Consider the following 24629-nt stretch of genomic DNA (forward strand, 5'->3'; position numbering starts at 1 on the left):
TCATTGGTAGAGCTCATAAGTTTTCTTACCCTTTTTCTGCAGGTGCAAATTAATTCATTAAAGTCTTCAGGCAGAAAAACCCCAACTCGTTTGCATTTCAGGTCTCCATATACCTGCACTGGTCAGGGGGTTCTCAATGGCCTACTGAGTGTTGGAACCCAGTTAATAAAACTTCAAGTTCTGTTCCTGGAATGGCTTGCCCAAACCACACCCATTTTGGGCACTCCCTGTCCTAGACCATAAATTCCTTGCCCAATGGCTAACAGTCTTGAAGGTGCAGGCCAGGAACAAGCTGGAGGCAGACATTAACATGAACAACTTTAATGGGGAAGTACATCCCCCAGCCTGGAAAGATGTCCAACATTTAGAGGGAGTTTTATGGTGTTTTTTTCCAAGCGAGATAAAAGCAGAGGTTCAGTATCTGCTGTGTTTTCAAGAATGAAATAATAAGAATTTGTGAATATAGTTGCAACAAAAAGAAGCAGTCAAATTGTCAGTTAGAAAAGACAAGCAACTGCTATCTTGGACACCCACAGTGAATCCCAGAAAGCTCATTTGTACCAGCCACCCTGCTCTGGGCACTATGCTGGTTGTCCCTGTGCTCTTGACTTGGGGTTTTTAGGATAACAGTGACATCAGAGGTAGAAAAAGCCTCGTAAACCACAGGTACTTACCTCTTTCCAGAAGGATAGTGGTTTCCCTTGTAGAAGAACAGCAGGTGTTAGAGTGTCACCAAGGGACTTGATTTTGACCACAAAGCCAAGAAAAAGCAAGTGTCTGTAGTAAATCTCAGCTTCTCAGTGACCTTTGATGGAGCAAATCTGCCAAGGCTAAATTGGCTGACTTTTAGGCCAAAGCCAACGATTTATCTGTGTTGGTTGGGCTCAAATCCTGGAGGCTTTGTTGAGATTAGAAGGAAACTTACCCAGCAGAGAGCAAAGCAGTGGCTGAAGTTAGGCCTTTCTGACAGCAGGGAGAATGTGGAGCTGAGGTGAGAGGCTTTGGGGAAGGCGGGATGGGGAATGCAGTGCCCAGAGCAGGTTGGTGTGGTACATCTGTGTCCCCATTCCAGCTTGTGCAGGGTTTGTGCCAAACTCCAGTCCTTTCCCTGTGTGAGCTCTGGCTGGGAGCAGTCCTGAGGAGGAAATGCAGAGGAGGGAGCTGTGCTGCCTTGCACCAAAGCAGCAAATCTCTGCAAAACTCCCAGTGCTGCAGCACCGGGTGAAATTTAAATGTGTGTGTGTGTGTGTGCATGCCTGAGAGAGAGAGGGAGAGGAAGAATGCCTGGGGAGATAAAAAAGGTTGAAATGAGTCACTCCCCGTCTTTTTTGTCTAGTTCGGTAGATAACACAGGGTGTGATGCTTTGCTGCCTCCTCGCTGAGCAGCTCGTGCAGAGCCGGCTCCAGCGCGGTCACTGGAAGGACTTCAGTGGAGCCCTCCCGCGGAGGGCGCAGGAGGCAGAGGAGAAGGGGGCACAGGGACGTGCTGGCTGCGGGCGCCCGGGCTGTGCACGAAGCCAGGGAGCCTGGATGCTCCTGTGAGTTGGGACACAGGGGTTTTTTTTCCTCCCAAAGGGGAGTTTTCCTCCGTAAAAAAGGGCTTTTCCTCCCCCGGGGGCTCCGCTCCCCGCCAGCCCGTGCCTCGCCCAGCGCCTCCCGAGGAGCCCGCCAGGGGGCGCGGGAGAGCGGGGCCCGGCGGGGGGGCGGGGCCCGGCGGCGGGGGGCGGGGCCCGGCGGCGGGGGGCGGGGCCCGGCGGGGGGCGGGGCCCGGCGGGGGGCGGGGCCTGCGGGCGGTGCGCAGAGGCGCGCGGGGCTGAGGGAGCGGCGGGCGCGGCGGTTCCGGCAGCTGAGGGGGCTTCCCCGGGCCCCGACCCCGCGTTTCAGGCAAGATGTGGCGGCGCTGGGAAGCGGGATGGGACGAGAAGAGGGAGCTGCAGGAGCTCAACTCCCGGCTGCGGGTCTTCGTGTCCCGCGTGCGGGAGTTGGAGGAGGAGAACCGCTTTCTGGCGCGGGAGTTGGCGGAGCTGCGGGAGCAGGAGCTGATCGGGCTGCGGGTGCCCGAGCAGGAGCTGGCTTGGCTGCGGATGCAGCTGGAGGAGCTGAGCCGGGCGAAGCTGGAAGCGGAGCTGGAGCGGGACGGGCTGCGGCGGGAGCTGGAGCAGCTGCAGGTGCTGGGGGCCGAGGTGCTGGCGATGCGGCGGCGGCTGGAGCCCGAGCTGGCCGGGCAGCGGCAGCTGCTGGAGAGGCTGCGGGGCGAGTGCGTGGCCCTGGAGGAGCTGCTGCTGCAGCTGCAGGCCGAGCACGGGCAGCTGGCGGAGCGGCAGCGGCGGGAGGCGGTGGAGATGCGGCAGCTGCGGCTGGACCTGGCCGCCTTGCCGCCCCCCTTGGCCGGGCTGAGCCTGGAGGAGCTGGAGGAGACCTACGAGGTGCTGCTGAGCCAGAGCTGCCACGAGACCCTGCTGCGCTACCAGGAGCAGATCCAGATGCTGCAGGAGCAGGAGGCGCAGCGGAACCGGGAGAACCTGGAGCTCCTGCGGGAGGAGAGCCGGCAGTGCCGCCAGCACCTGGAGGACCTGCACCGGCAGGGCCGGGAGCTGTGCGGGCTCCGGGAGCGGCTGGAGCAGGAGCTGCTGGCCCTGCAGGACCGCCACGGCGCCGAGCTGGAGGAGTACCAGGTGGGTGGCAGTGCCCGCCGCCCCCTCGCCGCGGGCCTGTCCCGGCCCTCTCGGCCGGGCCGCTTCCCCCCCGCCCCGCGGTGCCTCTGCTGCTCCGTGTCTCCTCCCGCCCGCCCACGCTCTTTTCCCCTTCGGTGCTGGCCCATCCCGAGATGTGAGCCCCGGTTTCCCGTTGGCCCGGCGCTCCGCTCCTGTCCCTCCTGTTGCCAGCACGGGCCAGGGCTTCCCCACCCCGCTTTGCCTCCCCGCAGTGGGGTTTTCCCAGGCTGGAAGAGGAGGCGGCTCAGCCAGAGCTTGTTGCTGCTGAGCCTTTCTCTGAGGAGAGCAGGAGCCCCTTTTGAGACCCACCGCCCCGTCTGGGGAGAGCGGGGTGGGGATCAAAAAGGAGACCGTGACCCTGAGGACGCCTTCCCGGTGACAGGTGCTCCCTTCCCAGCCCTGCCCCCGGAAAGTACCCAAGAGCACGGAGCTGGCATGCCAGGGCTCCTGCCCGGTTTGGCATGAGCACACGGGACGTGGAGCCGTCCCTGGGAGCAGATGGACCGAGTCCCCATGTGGTGGGGAGCGAAGCTTCCCTCTTAGCTGACTGGTTGTGGTGACAGAAATGGCCTGAATTTGTTTCTCTCTTTACAAGTGCTCCTGTGCACCCTGAGAAAGCCTGGGGGCCCCAGAGTAGCTGGGGAAACTTTTGTTGTTTGAAGGCAGGAAGATTTGTTACTGTGCTCCAGGCAGTGAGCAGTTTGGGAATTTTTTTAAAAATAAAACAATGTAGGTGACTGGTACCTGCTTGAGGTGGATGCTTGGTGTTCAGCAGAGGGTTACAGCATCTGTAGCTGAGAACCTACTTGTTTTCTAAATAACATTTGGTACAGCAATGTGTAATCACCCTGTGTGTGTGTGCATGGATCAGCAAATGCCCAAACAGCAAAGTATCAGGTATTAGATCATCCAGCACATATTAGATCATCCCGACCAGTGATCGATTTCCTGAGGGCAATATTTCTTTTGTTCATTGTTAGACCCTTTATTAACACTCTGCTGGAGCTGGGTGTTTGTCCCAACACCATGTGCTCATGGTCACGTTGTGCCCAACAGCCCTGGTAGATTATGGAGATGCTGGTGGCTGGGAAAGGACTGGGACCTGTTGCTGGGTGTCTGGTTTTTGTACTTTGCTAGATTGTTTGCGAGTTGCATAGTTTGCAGATGCTGTGAACTGAGGCAGATTTGGTATGTAAGAAGTAATCAGAAAGGCTTTTAACTATTTATTTATTTATTTATTTCATTTTTGCCAGGGCAATTGACGATTCCAATCATGTACATAAACATTTTCAAAGCTTTGTAAGAAGATGTTAGGTGTAAATCCCTCGTTAATTCAATCTATCCATCAGTCAAAGCCAGCTGTAAAGAGGGAAAACACCCCTCTTAATTCCCCCTATTTTTTAAAGAGTATAAGTTTATATAATGTACATAAACCTACCAATATTTAAAGTTACTTTGATTTCCAAAATACATCTTTCTTGCTGTCTGTATTTATCAGGGATTTACAATGAACATTTCTTTGATCTTCAGTCATCAATGCTCAAATTGAAAATCTTTAAATATGGTGTTAACAAGAGCATTTTGTATAGCTCACTATCTGTGCTACAAGTTTTTCTTCTAAAGCCAGTTAGAATGGGTGTGTTCGGATACCTGACACTTTCATTGTAGCAGTCTGGTGTCCCTGTGTCTGGTTGTAATTGAAATAATTTTATTCAGAATAGCAAATTAAAACAGAGCAACCCACTGTGGAAGTCAGATGATTAAAATCAATGCATGCCCTTGAATTGTCCTGATTATATTATTAGAAAATGGATTGTTATTTTGATACCAAGATGACAAACTTCCATTTTGCTCTCATGAGCATTTGGCATGATTTGGATTTTACAGGAACAATAGCTTCAAATCTTAGTAATACAAGAAGAAAAAGAAGTGCTTTGATAGCCAACCTGAAAACATTTGAACTCTTTTATCTTTGAATTAGTATCTAGATAGTACTTAAATTCTGGTGAAAATGAAGTTTATAACTTCTGAAGGGTTATAACTTCTGCAGCTGTGTCAGGTTTTGTTCTTGTGATCAAAGCTTATTTTCCTCCCTTGTTGTCTCTTTCATTGGTGAAAGTATGTTCACCATGGATTGTAAACTACTCTTTAAAGAGCATCTATTCCATGCTTATTTATTATAAAGTGTCACACAGAAATTATATGTACGTGCAGATCTAAGTCAAGCAATTACTGTCCATTCCAGCTGAAATGGCAATTACATTTACTCATATTTTCCATATATCATCCAGTCGCCTTATATGTCCATCTTTGCCTCCTGCACCATCCCTATCCTCACTAAGCTTTCAGCAATGCTAAACAGAAATATGCATTTGGAGTTACAATTTAGCTGAACGAGACAAGCAGTAAATCATACATTGTTTGGAAAATTTTCACTGGTCCAGGGATCAACTCAGTAGGTCTTCCATAATTTTAGCTGTGTGTGTTGACAATATTTATGAAAAAAAACTCCCAGTTATTTGAGAAAGCCCTGTATTTTTTTTGGAAGTAAAAAATGGGCATGGCTCATCCTGCTGCTTTGAAATGGGCCAGACATTTTTCACGAATACAGTGGGTTTAGAATCAGTTCCTGCATTAGTGTTAAGAGCTCCAGAGAATGAGGAAACATCTCATCAAATGATCTTAATCGTATCTGTATGCCATGTGCATTTTTTTTGTGTACCAGTTTCTAGCCAGCTGAGTGCAGTGTCAGTTCCTCCCCTGCTGAGCCATTGAGTGAGCCATGGGATCAGTAAATAGTACCAGATGGAAAAGGCTGGAGCCTGGAAACCTCTCTTTATTCCCTGAGTAGGTACAGCTTGGAAAACTCAAATAAATTAATTTCCCCCTACTGCCCTTCTAAAATTTCCCACTGCTGCCTGAAGAGGAATGTCTGGAGGGGGAGAAAATCATTCTCTTCAGTTACACAGTTGTAGCAGGACATGGCCAGGGTTTGGGGGAACATGGGTTTGACAAGGTTGAGAAACAAATCCTCTGTGAAGGAAGCACAGCTGCAAACACACAGGTTACCTTTTGCAAAATGGAAGTTTGTCAGCTTGCAGTGTTCTGAACTTTGCCAAAGTCACGTACTTTCTGGCATGCTTGGAAACGGGGTTTAAGACCAGTTGTCCTCTGCATTGTGTTGAAGCACCACTGGAGGGCCAGAGGGCTGTCTGCCATCCTGTCTATACGCAGCTGGCTGAGTTATGTGGCCCCTTCTGGTAGTCATTAGGACAGTGTATTTAACTCAGGCTTTGGCATCCCAAATGCTCCTCAAATCCAGTGGCTGGAATCTAGGTGGCTTTTCCAACCTGGGCTGTAGACCTTTGGGATGACCCAAGTTCCTGTGGCTTAAGGTGTGACTATCTCTAGTCTTCCACACACTCTGTAGCTCAGTGTACAGACTCCCTGTGTTGATTCTCCTGGGCCTGCAGCCAGACCTGTGCATCATGAAGCTCTTTTTAACACGTGCATGTGTGTAGGTTTTGTGACCAGAGTGCTTGTCACCTTTAGGGGTTGGTCCCATGAAGATCCACTCTTTCCAGTGTTCTGCTCCTTTTTCTGTCTCCTCTGTCAACACCCTGTCCGTTCTTGCTTGATAGCCTTTTCCTTTTAAAAGCAGTGCTTTTCTTTGCCTCTCATCTTGGGTTTTTCCCTTGTGCCAGTTCTTGAATAGGATTGTTGCCTTGGAGCCACTAAAGGTCAGCAGTTCTGTTTGCTGCTCTGGCCATGCAGGATGTTACCTCCACTGCAGCCTGGGGGAGGCTGTTGGATGGCTGACAGAGCTTTTTCAGATATGCAGAGGATTTGTCTTCAGCCATAAAAAGGGAGTTTTAGGTATGCTGAAGACTGCAGGCAATGTTTGTTATGTCTAAGAAAACATCAGTGTCATTAACAGCAGCTGCAAATGCAGAGGAAGAAATAGTTTAACGTGTTATGTAGAGAGACAAACTCATGCATACGAAGATACTGGCAGCTTCATAAAGCTTTCTTTTTACTTACAAAAAAGAGACTGTTAATGTTTGAAATGCCAGCACTTTATATTTTTGGGTCTTAAACCTTACTTCTGCCTAGCATATCCAGTCTGGGGAGGCCCCTGCTGTATCTTCATTTTTATGCTATTGCTCATACTGTGATACTTGAACACTTGCTGCATATACATGATGTGTTTTCAATTTTTTAAAACTAGACTATCAGTGTCTCAATTTCTCAGTTTGTATTTGCAAGCATTTTTTAGGATGCAGTCTAAAATACTGTCATGAATCCCTCTCTGGTGTTGTATTTGTGTGTGAGATTTTGCTCTGTAAATTACAGTTCAGAGCCTGTGCAGAGTGATCTGAACAAAATAGAACCAGGCCTTTCCTGAGATCTAGTTTCTGACTTCCCAGTCCCCAGCACAAAGTGTAATCCATAGCATCAGTCTGATTGATCTGAGTTAGTAGATTCTATCCGCAGCGAGGAAATGATAAAGAACTGTTCTGAACTGATGCTTTCAGTTCTGAGTCTGTACTGAACAAGCTCCTCTCAATTATCAGGGGAGAGCTTATTTTACTGAAGATGGCAATTTGCCCTTCATGTGAGAGGTAACAGTAGTGATTAAAGAACTTGCTTTCTGCAACGCTCTTTTGAAGAGCATGAGTCAGTTGTATTGGGCTAAATCAAATCTTAATGCTCTGATGTGTGCAGTTCTTCAGTTCTTCAAAACATCTTCAATGCTTTTTCTTTTGTGTACAGTTATTCAGTATTTAATATTCCATTTAGTGTTTTACATTACATTACATTAGTTCAGCTTTAGATCCATTTTGGACTTCAGCATTTTTCTGTTAGCTTTTGTGTTAGTTCAAAACTAAAAGTCTCTATTTCTGTTTAGAGGATAATCGATGCCCTAGAAGAAGAAAAGCAGTTCCTCACCATGTCAATCACAGATTACCTGAAGGATTATCAAGAACTGCTGCAGGTGAAAGCAGGCCTCATCCTTGAAATAGAAACCTACAGGTAAGAAATCTACCTTCAGTCTCAGATCAAGACTCCTTGTATATATTGTGGTTTGTTAAATATAGTGAATGGTCTCCTAATGTCAGTTTTGAGCCGATTGTTGGCTTGTTCTGTGACATGAGTCACCATAGCATTCTGTGCTTGCCCGTGCTGTCTGTGAAAGGAAGGTAACACCCCTTCTGAAGGCTGCTAATACATGTGGAGTTATCTGTGATCTCTGGGAAAAGTGTAAGAATAGTAAAATGCCATTATTTATTGATAACCCTGATAAGAATTACTAGTGGGCAGAGGTAACTGGAATTTGCTCACTTGAGCAAGCATCTCAGGTAGGAATTATTTCTATTGCTCTGACCCCAGAACAACATAGAGTAGCCCACATACACCATTAGGAATCCTGTTGCCTTTGCATAAATATAGTGCTGTGTAACCTTCTTAGTCCTGGTCAAGCTGATATCAAATTGATGTGAATTGTTGATGCAATATTTGATTCCAAGCTGAGGAGCCAGTATCCCTAAATTGCAGTCAATAAAAGATGAGGGAGTGTAGTTGCCATCTGCCAACTGGTATGTCACATATCTTTGCTTAAATAGGTTGCTCAGTGTCCACCTGCAACATTGATGTAAGTAGCAAATTCCTCATTCTTGTTTCAGTTGTAGGATAGTGGGAAGATAACAGAAAAGTCTGTTTGATGAAATACTGGCTTTCTCCATCCCTAGTTTGTTACAGAAAGATGTTTGAAGCAATTGTGAGATACTAGCAAACAACATCTCTGCTAATGAACCTTCAGTACTCTGTTTCTCTCTAGCCACTTAGGAGCTGTGGGGTTGAAAAGCCAGTCATTTTCCTGTCGGGAGAATAATGATATATCAGTTGGCACATGGCATAAAAGTGATTTAGAAGGAAAAAAATCCCAACAAACCAAAACCTACTAACAGGGGGAAGATACTACCTTATTGTAAAGATCATGTCTTTTTCTACAACTTGGACAATACTTTCAATAAATTTCATTTATCTTCAAATACAGAGGAGTTAAGTTCTTTTTGCACTAAGTAATAATTTGCAGCCATTTAATGTCAGCCTGCTTTTGTGTGCTTTTTAAGGAGTATGCCTCAGTCATTAGCTTGTCAATATTGTGTGCATTATTCATGTTCAACCTGCATAAATAGACAGTGGTGTTGCTTGTTATATATGTTACATGCCTCTGTGTCCTGAAGTGTGAGCACTGTGTTCTAAACCTGTAATATCGCTTTGAACCAATGAGCAGCTAAGTCTGGATAAAGAGGGCACCAGCCGAATTATGAGTGAGATTGAAGAAATTGAAGTAATCTACTGATAACTGTGAAGTTTAATTGTGGCTGCATAACTGAAAATATGAGAAGCCTGAAAGAGTAACTTCTGAGTAGTTTGATAACAGACTAGTGAGCCAAGGATGTCTCTAGTGCATCAAAGAGCAAAAAAGGTCTGTTCAAGGTGCCTCCAGTAGTGTGTGCTCTGAAGTGCAGACCAAGGCTGGCTTCTGGGCAAGATGAAATCACAGGCATTATGTGAGACAAGTAATTTGCAGTCAACTGGTGAGCACCAGTACCTGTTGGTGGGGTGGGATCCCTGTGTACTGGTAGAAGAAAAACTCTGGGAACAGTAGCCAGCTGTGATCTTTATCTCTGTGAGTGTTAATTCTGTTAACTTTGCTAAAACATGTGAGTCTTGTAAAAGTAATCCTAGCTCTGATGTTGACTTTTACTATTGTCACTTAAACTTTCTCCCTGGTTTATTCATCTGCAAAATGGGATTAGTACTATCACAACAACAGAATTACTGAATTGTTTCAAAGATAAGTATTCATCCGGAAGTAGGAATGATAATGCCCAGATATTTAGTCATCTGGACACCCTTATAGTTATTAAGTGAACCATCAGTGCTTCTGTTTTGTAAAACCTTGTAAGCCCATTAAATTCTGGAACTTCTCCAGAGGTCTTATCACTGCTTATCTGAGCATCATTAGTTTGTCTAAGAATTCTCTGCCCTCCTAATGAAAGGGGAACCATTCAGCATCACCTGCAACATGTGTTTGTTTTCCAGTTAAGAGGCTCCTTAACCTGCAGGGTTTCTTTGTCTGATGGTAGCGAATACAACTTGTATCACTGATTGTGTTGGCAAGGCAGACTTCAGTGGACAAATGAGCATCTATCTCCTGAAAAAGATCTGCTGTCAAAAATGGAGGCCTTGCTACAAATCAGAAAACAGGCTAGCCAATGCCTGAAAACAAGATTAATTTAAAATATCAGAGGCTGAAAAGTGATCGTTTTCATTTACATTTTTAATCTTATGTGGTATTAACTATTCCTCTTTTATTTTTATTTTCCCTTCACTTAAAAAGTACCTCCTTCCCTACTGCATGCCTTTATCAGAACTGCTGTGGGAAGGAATCCATATGGATCCAGTTAGCAAGCTGTCTAGTAAGAGAATTCTGGTCTGCTCATCTATGTACTTCAAATCCTGTTCCGCTCCCTGGTCTTTCTATCTGTGATAACAAGAGCATGTGAAGCCACCTTCAGGATACTGACACAGACCCTTGCTAATGCATACTGGAAGCAAAAGGCACCTATTCACACTTAGTTAACTTTCTGGACTTCTATTGAGAGGTTTCCATGAGGACCTTGGCACCTCCTGTTCTCCTGGCATTGTAGTTCAAGGGTGTGATATCTGATCTGCTTCTCCAAGCTTTCTTAGTACCTCCCATCCTGTATTTTCTCTTTATTGTACAAGAACCTTCAAAACAGGGTCCTGTTTTAAAGCCAGCTCTTTCCATTAGTTAACACTGCTCCTGGACTGGCATGAAGGATCATTGTTGTATGGAACACCCTTCCCCAAGGACCAAGTGTATTTCCTGTCTGATTCTACTCACCCTTCCTGCTCTGGGAGCTGAAGCTCACTCAGGAAGTGACATGTATGTCTTATGTGGCTTTATGAAATTATACCTCATAGGAATCTTCTTTCCTAATCCATTTTCACCGGTGTTGAAGTAAATATTTATCAAGTGCCTTGCAGTTTTGTTCTGTGTTCCTGGAATGCTGCAAAACCACAACAATTTAGTTTTATTTCCAGGGGGAAATAGTGAATTATTCACTATGTAAGTTCAAATAGCAGAGGCTGCCCAGAACCTCTGCTATAGGTTAAGGAGGTTTTTTTGCCCTCTCTAAATTATGTTGACATTCAAAGGTAAAAGATTTTACCTTGAAAGCCTAGTGCCCTAGTGTTCTTTTCTAGGTTATTACCCTGCATTTTGAAACAGTGGAAGCTACAAGGTTGGGTTTTAATTTTTTCTTTTTGGCCATGGTCCTTGTCAGGATCTCTCAGTACACTTGCTAGGCATACTTTCCAGTCCTCCTTCAGCTTCTTTCCTCCATCAACATTTCTTGTGAACCTTTCCATGTCTTCCTCTTGAGAAATTATCACCAGCAGTAAGGCCTCCTCAGCTACTCGCCACAGGCAGTTCCATCATTTCCTGTTTACAGCTTGTACCATCCAATATGTCCTATTCTGAATTTGTTTTATTTTGAGAACTTTCTGAATTTTCTACACCCAGGGAATTTAACATGCATTCAGTTACCTGCTGTGCTTCACACAGTCCTTGTCCTCCCAACCTGTGTGGGGGGGAAAAGATGTGGAGTGACCTTCACCCATGAAAATGCTTCCTTCATTCAATTTCCTGGAGAGGTTTGGTTTTTTATAAACTCTTTCCCAAATACTCAGCACAGAGAGGATGAATTTTTACAACCTCCTGGCTAATTGCCCCTATCTGAGATTTCGGGTTTCTGTAGTTGAAATAACTACTGTTGTCACTGGCCATAGCAACATTTGCACTGTGCCCTTTTGTTTTTGGTAACTTCTCTCTCCCCACCCCACCCTATTTATCTCATCCACCTGCTTTCATGAACTAGTTATTTTTGTTGTCATCCAGCACATTATGGGGCTTCAGGCTGAGTATCATGTCGCTGCTAACTTTAGATAAAGAACATTAATAATGAGGTGAATTAAAGGTGCAGCTGGAATATTTTCTGGCAACACTTTTAAGTGTAAAAGCAATGTGTGTAAATGCCATTTGGGATCTGATTTTCAAGAAGTAGCTGACATGGTTATTTTTAAGAAGAGTGCTGCTCAGAGGAGTGTTTTTGTATTATACTGTGAATACTTAAGAGTTCATACAGTTGAGATTAATACACCACAAAGAGGTTTTAGTTAGGAAACGATGCAAAGGAACAGAGAAGCAAAATTACTTGCATAAACTGGAGCTAGAATCAAGCTGAGGAACATAACCTGAGATTGCTGGCTTCCAAGCCTGTGCTCAGGACATTATGCTGCAGTTTCTTATGGCAGTGCATTAGACCAAAGTCAGTTTAACACTTTCTTGTTTTTCTGATAACCTTGAGGACATACACATTATGAACTGTGCACCATAAAGCACTGATTCACTGTCCAGTTTTACAGAGGTTTTGTGAGGCTTTGCCTTTCACTTTCAAATACAATGTATTTTCAGTAGTAATATTTCAGATCCAGTTTCTCTGTGTGCCGTTGCCCTTTGCCATATACAGTTACCTCTTGGAACTTATTTTTAGTGACTTCATAGGTTGCTGCAGCAACTGAACAACTGTTGTTTTAACAGCAGCCAGAAATCCTTAGTCAGACTACCCGCATTCCTGGTTTCCTTCGTCATGGTTAACCCTTTTGTTGCCAGCTCCTTGGCAGTTTCTGCAGTGTCACCAATGGCTTCTCCAGTGAGTGGCTATGAGAGCAATTTGTTTGCCACTCACTGACTTCATCAGATGTTTGGTGTTGGGAACATTCTCTGTATGTGTTGAAGTTGTCACAAAGCCTCTCTTAACATGGAGGAAGATAAATCACTTGTAGTTAGTTTTTTTTTAACTGACAAAGTAGAATTCCAGGGGTCCATCTGAGCCTGTTATAGTGACCTATAAATATGCTAGAGAATTCTAATCTGGCTCTTCTGAATCTGATTGCAAAGAAAACCTTACTGATGATATTCTGTTGATGCAGTATTATCCTACTGAATCTAGAGGCAGTCAGAAACCAGCAGAAGCATAAAACGTCCAAAGTGATCAGTCACGTCAAGTGTCAAATCTACAGGTGACATGTAAAATGCCTGCTTTGTTGATTTTGGTAGAAATGCCCAGCAAATGTGTTGAAGGCAGTTCAGGATTGTGGTATAAACTCCCCCTGCCCTAAGGAGTCAGAAGCCTTGGCTATCATAATCTTCCAGCCTGACTCTCGACAACTTTCACGTTGCAGCTGTATGCTATCAGTGCAAAACATCTGGCATCTCCAAAACTGGAAATGATCCAGCAGGTACCTCACTGGTAGAAATGAATGTAAAACCACCAGAGTTACCACACTGGCTATAGCCTTCAGTTGTGTACTGGAAGATCCCGCCAAAGAAATTCTAGGCTGTTGCACCAAAATGCTGCAGTTGAGCAGTTTTTTTGGGGGGATAACACAGCCTGTGGCCTGGCAAAAGTTGAAAAGGTACAAACTGCCTTTTTAAAAACTTTTATTAAATGGCTGGAGTTATGTCAGCCAGTAGGCACATATAGACAGCAGGAGGGAAGGAAAGCAAAGATGTCCAGAGAATTTATCAGGAATTCCGAGATCCACTCTTGCTGGATACCACCTCTTAAACTTTTAGGACTTAATAAGATCACTCGAATATCTACTTTTTGTATTTAGTATATGGAAAGAGCCAATAATTTATTTTGTTTTTTCTTTTTTTTGAGCAGTTTGGTAATGCTGGAGAATCCACTTAGTCTTTCCCCCCACCCTGAGACAACAAAAGGATGCTGAGAGCCTATCTGAATATTCTTAGTGCAGAGCTGTTACTCCTGAGAATGTTTTGTCCCTCAGTTGTTCTAATCTCTGTGGGAAATGTAGCTTTGGAGTGTTTTCCCCCATGACAGAAGGGAGAAGATATGGGGTGGTAGCTTTTGTGCAGGAATAGAACAAGTCAGATGGGTCTGGAGGGAGCGTGGTCCTTGCGTGTGCATGCTCCACAGGGAACAGAGTCTGGCATAAAGGAAGGGCTGGCAGTGTTCTCGGCTGGGTGTAATGTGTCCAAAACCAGCTCATGTGTGTCACCAGCATAGAAAAGGCAACTCAAAGTGTCTCTGCTCTGTGTCAGCACACCTAGAATAGGTAGTAGACAAAATGACAAAGCACAATCTTAATAGTTGGCGCCTCATTCCGCTCTTTGCTTGTGGTGATTCCATTTTCATAAAGTAAAGTTAAGCAAATGGGTGTCCTGTCCATTTCTGATCAGTTGCTGCTGAGTATTTGTTGGTCAACAAGAGGAAGCCTTGACCACAGTAATCCTGTGGAAGTGCTGTTTTCTTGGAACTATGGAAGCATTAGGGAGTCACTGCAGAAAGGAACGAATGGAAGGCTGAGGAACAGAGGAGACAAACAGATGTCATTGAAAGAAACGAAGCATTTTGTCACACAGAATTTTCCTAGTCCTTTGTTGTAAAATATGTTGTGTTGATTTCTGATTGAATAGCAGCTAAGAATATGGAAGTTGTTCCCTCCAGCACTAGCCAGTGTGTGACAGCAGAAGTAATACTTGCCTTCAGTTTTCACTTAAAAAGGATCAAACTTAGAGATCCCGAGTGTCACAATTCCCTGATGTATCACACTGCAAGAACACCTTCAGTGCTGTATAACCAGCAGGAAAGCTCCTGACTGTTTGCTTGCAAATATTTTTTTATTTTTGCTTCTTCCTTATGAAGTATCTCCATGTGTTCCTCTCAGAAAGCTTCAATGAATATCTGTTAACTTTTGCTTGGCTTGGTTTTCTCCTAACTCTGTTATGAGATCATCATTCTGGAAAAGAACTGCTGGCTTCCACAGCGGAAATGAGTGGATCTGGGGCCATGTCAGGAAGCAGCATATTAACTAATGTGGAAGATTTGATGTAAAACTGTTCTGTCTGCTGCTGTAAAATTCCTGCATGGTTCTCATGGACTGGACTCTGCAAACTAAGAGCCTGGAAGATGCTGAGGATTTCTCATTCCCAGGAATAAAAATACTTGGTGTGGAAAACACTCAGGATCTGGCCCAACTGCAGGATAGTTATTTCAGTTTGTAAGACTTATAAATGTTAAATATTCTTCTTCTTCTTCCTGATATTGTAATGGAATGCCTTTTAATGTGTTTTGCAGAGCTCTGTTAGAAGGGGAGAGCAACCAGTGGATTATTACATGGAGAGATCAGCATAGAGGGAAATTGCCTCAAGGTAAAAAAATTAATATTAAAAAATGAATATTGAATGAAATTAAATATAACTGGATACTATTCTGTTATAGTATTCCTGAATAATATTTTTATGTGAGTTTATTGCAAAGCAAATACTGAATTGGTTTTGAGTGTTAATATTTTAAATCCATCTAGTGCTGTTGTATATGAGATAATGTATAAAATCATGGCTCAAATGGAGAAGGTAAGTAGGGAGTGATGTTTCATAGCTCTAACAGTGCAAGAACTTTTGCATGTCCTTAGGTCTTCAGAGAGGATAAAGAAAGAGGTAGTTAAAACAACCTATAGTTAAAACCATGGAATTCATCATCCTGAAGCATTGCAAGTGTTAAAAAGTTTACATGGGTTTAAAGAGAAATGTTAGTAAAGTAACGAAAGAAAAATTAAAGACTTACTAAACATAAAGATACCATTTCTATCTTAGGAGCTGCAAATCTCTGGAGGCTGTGAGAGTATACCAGGGAAGTATCACTATTTACTTGCCCTGTTCCTATACTCTTCCCTATGTATCTACTGTTGGTCTCTGTAAACAGGATGCTAGATAGAGTGGACCTTGCATCTGGCTGCTGTGGCCATTGTTGTTAATAACAGAATTAGCCTCAGTTATAATCCTGAGTTTAACAATGTGTGGTCTTAAAATCATCAGACTGTCATAGACAGTGGTTCCAAAAGAGATTTGGTGGCTGTGTCTGTAGTAGTTAAATGAAATGGACTAGTACTTATGCTGGAACACCTAGAGAACTGCCTGTGCTGTTAAATTGTTAGCACTGTCCCTGCCACAGTTTGGATCTGGACTAGCCAGTGCTTTTACAGACAATGCTCAGGCAGATTCAGTGGTTACCACAGACCAGGAAGCTCTATCAAAATTCAGAGGAGATGTGGCTAGCTTTTTACAAGTAGATTTAAGCTGTGGAGTGCTGGTTGGTCTTAGAGCCAGTGACTCCTGGTACAGTATATTGAATAGTATAGGCGTGGCCTTAAAGGTTCTTTATCTCCTTTGTTGTACCTTCCTGTATCTTGTGGCTATAAAAGGCTGTATTTGTGTTTTTGATTTCCAGTATATGGTGTCAGGTGTGCCATTAATTCTCAATAGGAACTCAGAAACTTTGGGCCTCTTGTACTGATGAAGCAAAAAAACCAAGTCTAGGATATTAGCATGCATTATTAAATAAGAAGTTCTATGTGTAAATGGGCATTAATATAAATAATAAAGGTGTAACTCCTAAGTAAATGCTGTAATTCCCAGTAGCTCACAACAGGTAAAATAAGCAAGAACTTGCAACTTAGTAAAAAGCTTTGCTTTCAGTTTTCATATCAATTATGCATAGATTTAAATGTAATTTCTAACCTACAGGAATGTCTTTACAAAGCTCCACTGAAAATGAACCCATTACTTCTTTCAAAAATTCAGTATAAGATTTCTTAGTTCGTACCCTCTGTTTTTTATTATTTTAGATACCAGCCATTATTTTAATGCTTGGTTACCTATGCTCTTTTTGCAGATATTATAAACACTTCATATAACTACACTGATATTTACTCTACTTATCAAGAAAGAAATAGAAATAAAACATCACCAGCTGTCAGGATCACTGACACAAGACACCGAATGCCCGTGACAAATATTAGCAGTTCTGCACGTTACTCAGCCCAGTCAACACAGGCTGGATCACAGACCACAGGTAGTGGAAGAGCTTTTGGAAGGGATGTACTTGGTTCGACATATCGCCCTTCAACAACTTTCACAAAGGATGAAAGGATTGTCACAGACCACAAAGAATTAAGAACATTTACTCCAGCCTACAGTAGCTGGAAAAACACTGAAATGCAGCAAAAGACAATTCCAGAAAGAAAGAAAACAGAAGTTACAACTTCATCCACAGTATCTGTTTCAAAAGAATCAACACATGTTGAAAAATCAGACAAGGACCAGAAGCCTGACACAAAGCCAGGGGTTTCTGAAACCACAAGAACAAAACCAAACTTCACTAGATTTCCTACTTATGAGTTCCATACCAATCTAAAACCATATAAATATGAAGAAACCATAACTGAGACTCGGACCACACTAAAAGAAAAAGGAGGAGACAGCAAAACAACTGAAGAGAGAAAATCTCTGCTGAAAGAAAAAGATAAGCTAGAGAAACAAACAAAGGAGGAGAAAGAGAAAACTGATGAGAAACCTTCTAGAGAAGAAAGAAGTGTTGATTTTGGAAGGAAGACTGAGCAGAGAAAATACATCTACGAGGAAGTCGTTAACCAGAAGTTGTCTGATTCCAACAAAGCATCTCAGAGTAATAAAGACTCAAGGTTACACAGTGTTAAAACTTCCACAGGAAGGGAAGCAGGTGACCATGTAGCTAAGCCTGCTGAAATTCACCAAGTGAGCGTTTCAGAAGACTCCAGCCTGAAACACGAAGAGCGAATTAGTGACTTTAATAATAAAATGGGAGCTCTGTCAACTGAAGATATAGCAGAGAATATTGTTGCTGACATTCTTAAAAGTTTTACGCAGCCTTCTAGTTCACAAGTATCAACAGACACGAAAGTGACCTATTTTAATAAGAAAGAACAACCAGATGATGGGAAAATGAAGACTGAGATTACAGTGCAATCTCAAGTTCAAGAAAACATAGATATTTCTGGTGAAGCTGATGTGGGAGGTCTGTCAAACCAGAATGTAAGAGAAGTGGTTCGAGAGGGTGTTGAAGGAACTCCTTCCAAAGAGGAGATAGAAGGTATAGTGCATCATGGCCTGAAAGGAAATGAGGGCAGAAAGAACATCTCTGTTAATGTTGAGATTGTAGAGGAGCCACTAGATTATGCCACTGATGAAAGGACTGATTTTTCAACACCTTTTGAAGTAGAGGAAGTGGAAGATACGTTCCCTGAGAGAGAGAGGCGTTATGGTGAGGAGGAGGAGGAGCACACAACGTTCACCTATGAAGATGTAAAAAAGAAGAAACAACGTCATGAGAGTTTCACTCGTGTGGAAGAAGTCACTGAGGAAGATGATTCACCTATTGAACAAAAATATTTTGTATCTGTTCCTGATGAGCATCCTATTATTAATGAGAAAGACGATGACTCAGTGTATGGGCAAATTCATATAGAGGAAGAATCCACTATTAAATATTCTTGGCAAGATGAATTTTTGCAAGGCACACAAAGTAAGAGAGATGAAGGTGTAAGCTCTCCAGAAGAAACCTATCGAGTGGTAGGGGAGGAAGCCAGTGCCCATATTTTAAAAGAGTCTCCAGAAGCTGAAACATCCCATGTTGAATCCACTATTATTGAAAAAGAAATTAAGATTCCCCACGAATTTCAGACTTCAATAAAAGGGCTTTTATCAAAGGAAACAAAGGACCCTAAACATCGACTGAAGGAAGCTTTGGAGCAGTTGGAGGGCAGTCTCCCAGAAAGTGTGAAAGATGAGCTGTTTGCATTAACAAAAGAAAATCAAGCTGACTCTAGTAGCTTAGAATTTGATATAAAAAAAGTTGATCAAGCAGAGGATGGTGGCTCAGTGACAATTGTTGCTGAAGTCAATTTGTCACAGACCCTTAATACTGATGAATTTGATGCAGCTCAGCTTGGTGAAGTAATTGCAAGCGAGAAGGCAACGTTGAAAAAAGATGGCTCGAAGACAGTTGTTGATGGTAGAAGGAATGTAGATGTTTCTTCCCGCAGTGATAAATACATTGCTGTGGCTGATCAAGAAATCTATAACTCATCCACAGTGAGGAGGAGTGGTGGTGCAGGGTATCATACCACTGAAGAAGTTATTTATGATGGTTCAGTTTTGGAAACTGCAGATTTCAGAGAAGTTTCTCGCTCAGCGCAATCAACTGATGAGACCAAATCCATGAGGCATGTAAAGGTTGATCCAGCAGAAGTTCAGAGGTTTGAGCAGATTGTCTACAAAGGGCCTGGTTCTGAAACAGTGGAGCTCAGTGCTACAGAAGATCTTGTTCAAACAGAAGGATCATCAGAGTTTAGCCGATCTGTGAAGCATTTTAAACTGGGTCCTAAAGAAATCCAAACCACAGAAGAAGTAATTTATTCAGGCCCTATTACTACAACCATAGAAGAGATTGATTCTGGAAGTCTTTCCCAGAAGTCTTCAACAGACTTCAACAGGTCCACAAGACATGTCACAGTAGGATCAAGACAGGTAACTGAAGAAGTCTCTTTTGAAGGACCTGTTTCAGACTCTCTGGAGCTCAATAGCTCAGGCAATCTATCTCAGACAGAAGGGTCTGTGGATGTCAGCAGATCAGTAAGGCACTTCAGATTAGGTCCAAAAGAATTTCACACTGAGCAAGTTATCTTTGAAGGACCAATCTCTGGTAAAGTGGAGGTCAGTGACTCTAGAGACTTCTCACAGGCACAAAGTTCAGTCAGACACATTCAGTTGGGTCCCCAAGAGTTTATGACAGCTGAAAAGATCATCTTTCAGGGACCTGTCTCTGAGCACACAGAAATCAGTGAACTGGAAGATGGGACTCTTTCAGAAGGCTCCATAAAGCGCTTTAGAATAGGTCAAGTGGGAGTTAATACCACTGAACAAATCATATATCATGGCTCCCTTTCTGAAACTCCAGAGCTCATGAACATAGAAGGACATCTTTCAGAGAATGAAGGAAGCTCAGACATCAGGTCTTTCAGGCATGTTAAAATAAGTCCTGGAGAAACTCATACTGAGCAAATAATCTTTACAAGCCCTGTTTCTCAAACACTGGAAGATCTTTCACAGATGGAAGAATCATCTGAGAGCAGTAGGTCTGTAAAGCACATTAAAGTAGGATCCAAAGAAGCATCTTTTAGTTTTCAAATGGATGTTTCCAATATGGGTGGAATATCCACAATAAAAAGTGGAGAACAGCAAGCAACAATGCTCGTGTCCAATCAGCAAGACCCTTCTGTTAGTCAGATTGTAGTTGAAAGTGACCAGATTGGAGGAAACAAACATCAAACAGGCTACGTTCTCTCCAGTTTTTCTCAAGATCATGGTGAAAATGTAGTGGAAAAATCCTTTTTTGATAAAACTGTACAGTTGCAAAGTATGGTAGACCAAAGTTCAGTTGTTTCTGATGAAAAGAAAGTTGCTTTTCTCTATCTGGACCGTGAGGAGGAAGATGATGATGATAATGATGGACAGTGGTTCTGAAAGGAAGTCTACTTAGTAATTTGTTTATACAGATTTTTGGTTATCCTTTTTTTTAAAGAAAAAAAAGAGGAAAAAAGGGATGAGGAAGCATTCACACTATTTAGATTATTAATAGTGGACTGAGAAGTATTGAATCTAAGCCTCTACCTATTCAGCACACTTCTTACATTACTGGAAATTGTGTCCAATAATTTCAGATTTCTCTACCCAGAGAGACAGGAATTTGCTACTGGGGAATTTAAAGGATTGTACTTTTTGTTTGTTTTATAGCAGGTCAGCTAATCAGTGTGTGCTTGAATAGGACTCTTCCATTATTTTTTTAAATACTGTATTGTACTTGGTAACTAAAAGATTCAGAAATTCTGTTTAAATCTCAAGCTACTAACCACAAATAGAATATAAGACTAAGGAGAGTGGTAGGTAGCTGATTTTCAGTTCTGTTTGCATACTTATCTGCAATACCTAATGGAAACATTAAGATACAGTTATAACAGCTATGAAAAATAAATACGATTCTGTAGGATCGAAGTAAGAATAGCAAGAATTGAGAAGAATAATTTGTATAGGTAGAATGCAGTGGGAAGAAAGAGGTAACACTGAAGCAAGAATTTATCACAGTATTCATAATGAGAAATAGTGATTTGTATGGTTAGACAATAGTACATTTAATATCTTTGAAAAGAAAGCAAATGAAAAAACTAGGCTTGATATTATTTGCACTGAAGTAAGGTTCAGTGGCTGTTCATTAGTGACAGCAACTCATTTTGACACTAGGTATTGCTAAAGGTAAGTGAGAAGTGTCAGACATTATTGCATAATGCCTAGTTTCTGAAGACAGTGAAATTAGCTAATCTGTCTCCTGTTCTGCAGAAAACTTGTAAAAATGGCATTGATGACACTTAATATCCTTGTGCCATTTCCAGATCATCCTTTCTTTGTTTACAAATGACTAAATGCCCTTTCCAATTACGAGCCCTGAAAACCCAACCTGAGATTTGAATGTTCCTTATTTTTCTTTTTCTGATTGTAACCTTTGCCGCAGGCTAAAGTTGGTTTCTACTTAAATTATTTGCAAATAAGCTAATTTCACTCGGGTTGCACATTGGTTAAATGAAGGACATGATTTAACTTCACAATGATAGCTCAGTGACTTGGAAGCCCGGATCAGGCCCCGGAGCTGTACTGAGCTCTGCAGCACCAGCAGAAGCAAAAATAGCAGCCAAAGTATTTTTGTCACTGAAGTAAGAAGATATCATTCTGGACACATACAAGATATAAGATATACAGATGAGGAGCTGCTATTTTTACACGCACACATTCACTCACTCACTCTCTCTCACACCTTCTCTGCAGAGTTGAAACATCCGTATCCGGGCAGCTGCGTCGGGCCGGTGGTCTCTGACTCTCCATTTTTTCCCTGTGGTTATCTAGGCGTAGTTTTGTGTGTGTTAATCCAGATTAGAATCCAGTTAAACTGCCATAGTCTGGCATGGCTAGTCACCTTTCAGATGCCTTAGTATTAACAGAAGCTAGATTTTTCAAAACTGGCTGCTGCTTCCTGATTATGGAATGTAAACGCAAAGCTCCAGAGAAGCTCCCTGCTGACTGACAGGTCGTGCTGTTTCAGAGATGGGACAGTTGAATTGTTGTGTGCCTTAGGTACCGAGTTTGAAACTGTACAGAGCTACCTGTTCCAAAGATGAACTCATGAGTTTTGTCTGCACTGCAACATTTTCTGTATGTTTTCCTCATTTTGTCTAAGTGTGAGAAGCAGTGGAGGTGGGGGTTGAATATTTTTCCATCAGGTACCATGAAATAATTTGTTGTGTAACAAACAGCTGGAAAAATGAATAGGAAACTGAGCTGTGTAACCAACAAGAACTATAGGTTTCTGTACTTAAAAGATCAATAGATTTACTGATACCTTGTGGAATCTTTGACAGACGTGCTCCTTAGGAAGAACTAAACCAAAACTCTGGTATGTTCATCTTCACCTGCTCAGAGGATTATTGTGTCAGGTGAAGGAATAAACCAGTGAGGAGCAAGTGAATCATGCAAAGCAGATGGCCTTAGCACTAAAGGAGGGGAAAACAAAATATCAGTATTATTTCCACTGAGGCAACAACAGCTCTTTAAAAATTCTTTTATGTATCACTTGTCAGATGTAGTAGGTTGTACCAAGATCTGTTTCTTTTTTGATTGTCTAGAGTGGGAAAAAAAAAATGTTCAGTGTACTTTAGTTCTATTCAAGATCAGGATTTTGATCATCTGTTGGAAAGTTAGTTTATCATAGGGAACTGGAAATGTGCATTAGTGTGACATTGGAAGATGTCCCCAGTTCCTTGGCGTCAACGCTTCAGGCTGTGATACCAGGGCCATAGGTACATGCAGTACCAGTAACAGCAAAGACAACCTACTGACTGTCTAATGTACTAACTCACCCAGCCTGTGGCTGGAAGGATTGGTGATACAGCTTTGGTCAGCATGCACTTCTGAAGCTTACTCATATAAGCTGTGCTTTTCATTAAATACATTAAATTTATTGCTGCGTTTGAATAAAACAAAATGCTTTAAAAATATAATTAATAATTGGGGGGGGCGGGGTAAAAACTATATATTTATATGCTGATATAGATCAGAAGTGGGGCACTGTGTTCCAAATGTGTAAACCACTGGTCTAGAAAGCAAATATAGCACAGAATATAAAGACAGATGTGTGAGAGACCTAGAAGACTGTATTGAATGATGTTTGTGAGTTGCAGGTGTTTAAAAAGACGGTAAGAATGTTGAGACTGGGCTGCTGTCAGCTGTGTGAAACTTGGCAGGCAGCTTGTGTTTTGGTCGTTTGCAATGAAACTGCATTTTTTTGTGGTGGTATAAGATTTGTGATTTTACACTTTTTCACTCTTGAGTATTAAACAATCAAAATCAATGCAGATGTTTCTCTTTCTTCCTGTCTGATGTCTTTACGGCTTTGTTGTCAAAGAAAGGATTTAATGTCTATAAAGATCTTGCTCTAAGGCTTCTCAGATTGATGAGTTAATTGTGGTTCAAAGAATGCACATATTTTTCTATCCAGCCAAGGATACCTCTTTCACATTGATAACAGAAATTATGGCCAAACATAGCTTAGTCTTTATTGCAACTATAACAAGATGGATGGACAAGTGGTGGTTCTTCAGTTCAACAGCAGGTAGTGGGAGAGGGAGAGTATAAAAGATGACAGAAGGTGGAATTCCTGGAGATGCCAGCATCATAGTCTTCCTTGGATCCTGGGATTTGAATAAGGTAAGTCTGAACTTTTATCCTTTTCTAACAAAGAAAACCTTTTAATGCACTTTTACACCTGTAATAGTACCTCTCTATGCTGTGAAATTTATTTTTTCTATTTAATCAGACTTTATTTGTAATGAAGTAAATATCATGCCTTTAGCCCAATTTTCTGTTGATAAAAGAAATGGGTCATAATGAGGTTTTTTGTGTGGAAGAGTGAGAGCTTCTAAAGAGCTTCATCCACTTTTAATTCAGGAAAATTGAGGAAAAACACACAGTTCTCCCTGTATTGCAGCACAGGGAAAAACAATATGTGAAGCTGTGTCTGAATCACAGCATATTCTGAAGATGACTAAATGATCAGCTAAATAGTTCCCACTGAAACTGGCCTCTGTCAGAAATGTCTCTGAATTGTAAGGAATGGGACTCTCTGTGGGTTGCTATTTAATACACTTTGATTTGGTTTTCGTTTCCTGGTTTTGACACATCTGTCAGTTGTGATAACATTTTAGAAGATGCCATGAAAATATGGAGATTTCTGAGCATTAAAATCTAAAAGGGAGTGCTTAAAATTAAATGGGAAAGAAAGGGTGTTTATTCATACTCCAGACTGAAATGGTTTCAACAGTTACAACTCTTTCTTCCTTATGTATCTCTGCACCCAAATGTGAGCAGAAGAATAAGCAACGTGCCCAACAAATGAGGAAAAGTTTTTCCTTTAGCTAGGAAAAACTCTGGGTTTTGGAAGGTGCCATCTCCAGCTGTTGGGTCATCACAAACCACTATTATTTGGTTTGGTTTTAATTTCCAAGCCACAATGTGAAGCTGCTGTGGCAGGAATGTACATCTGGAATCTAGCCTACTTTGTTCACCTACAGACCCCATTTCTCAGGTGAGAATTAAGAGATGCTGAACCCTAATACTAGGTGGAATTGGCAAAATTGCTTTCATGCAAAGAAGAGACACTCAGTCTTCATAATAGGCAGGAGAAATGGAACAAGTTCCTTCATTTTTCTTGGGAATAAGAAGCCTGTGATACAGGCTTTGTCTCCTGATAGTAAGGTTGTGCTTTGGGACAACAGAATGAGACTTGAGGTGGGTTGATGTTACAGTGTGTT

General features: G+C 42.4%; 1 protein-coding gene across 1 annotated transcript; it reads left to right on the forward strand.

The window, feature by feature from the left end:
- Window positions 1–1792: 1792 nt before the first annotated feature.
- On the forward strand, window positions 1793–23170 carry SYNM (synemin). Its single transcript, XM_051628171.1, has 4 exons — window positions 1793–2675; window positions 7624–7748; window positions 14975–15048; window positions 16571–23170. The coding sequence occupies exons 1-4, from the start codon at window positions 1890–1892 to the stop codon at window positions 20236–20238; spliced, it is 4653 nt and encodes a 1550-aa protein (XP_051484131.1). The 5' UTR covers window positions 1793–1889; the 3' UTR covers window positions 20239–23170.
- Window positions 23171–24629: the final 1459 nt, after the last annotated feature.

The sequence above is a fragment of the Apus apus genome, chromosome 10, assembly GCF_020740795.1.
Source record: "Apus apus isolate bApuApu2 chromosome 10, bApuApu2.pri.cur, whole genome shotgun sequence".
In the NCBI taxonomy this organism is placed as follows: Eukaryota; Metazoa; Chordata; class Aves; order Apodiformes; family Apodidae; genus Apus; species Apus apus.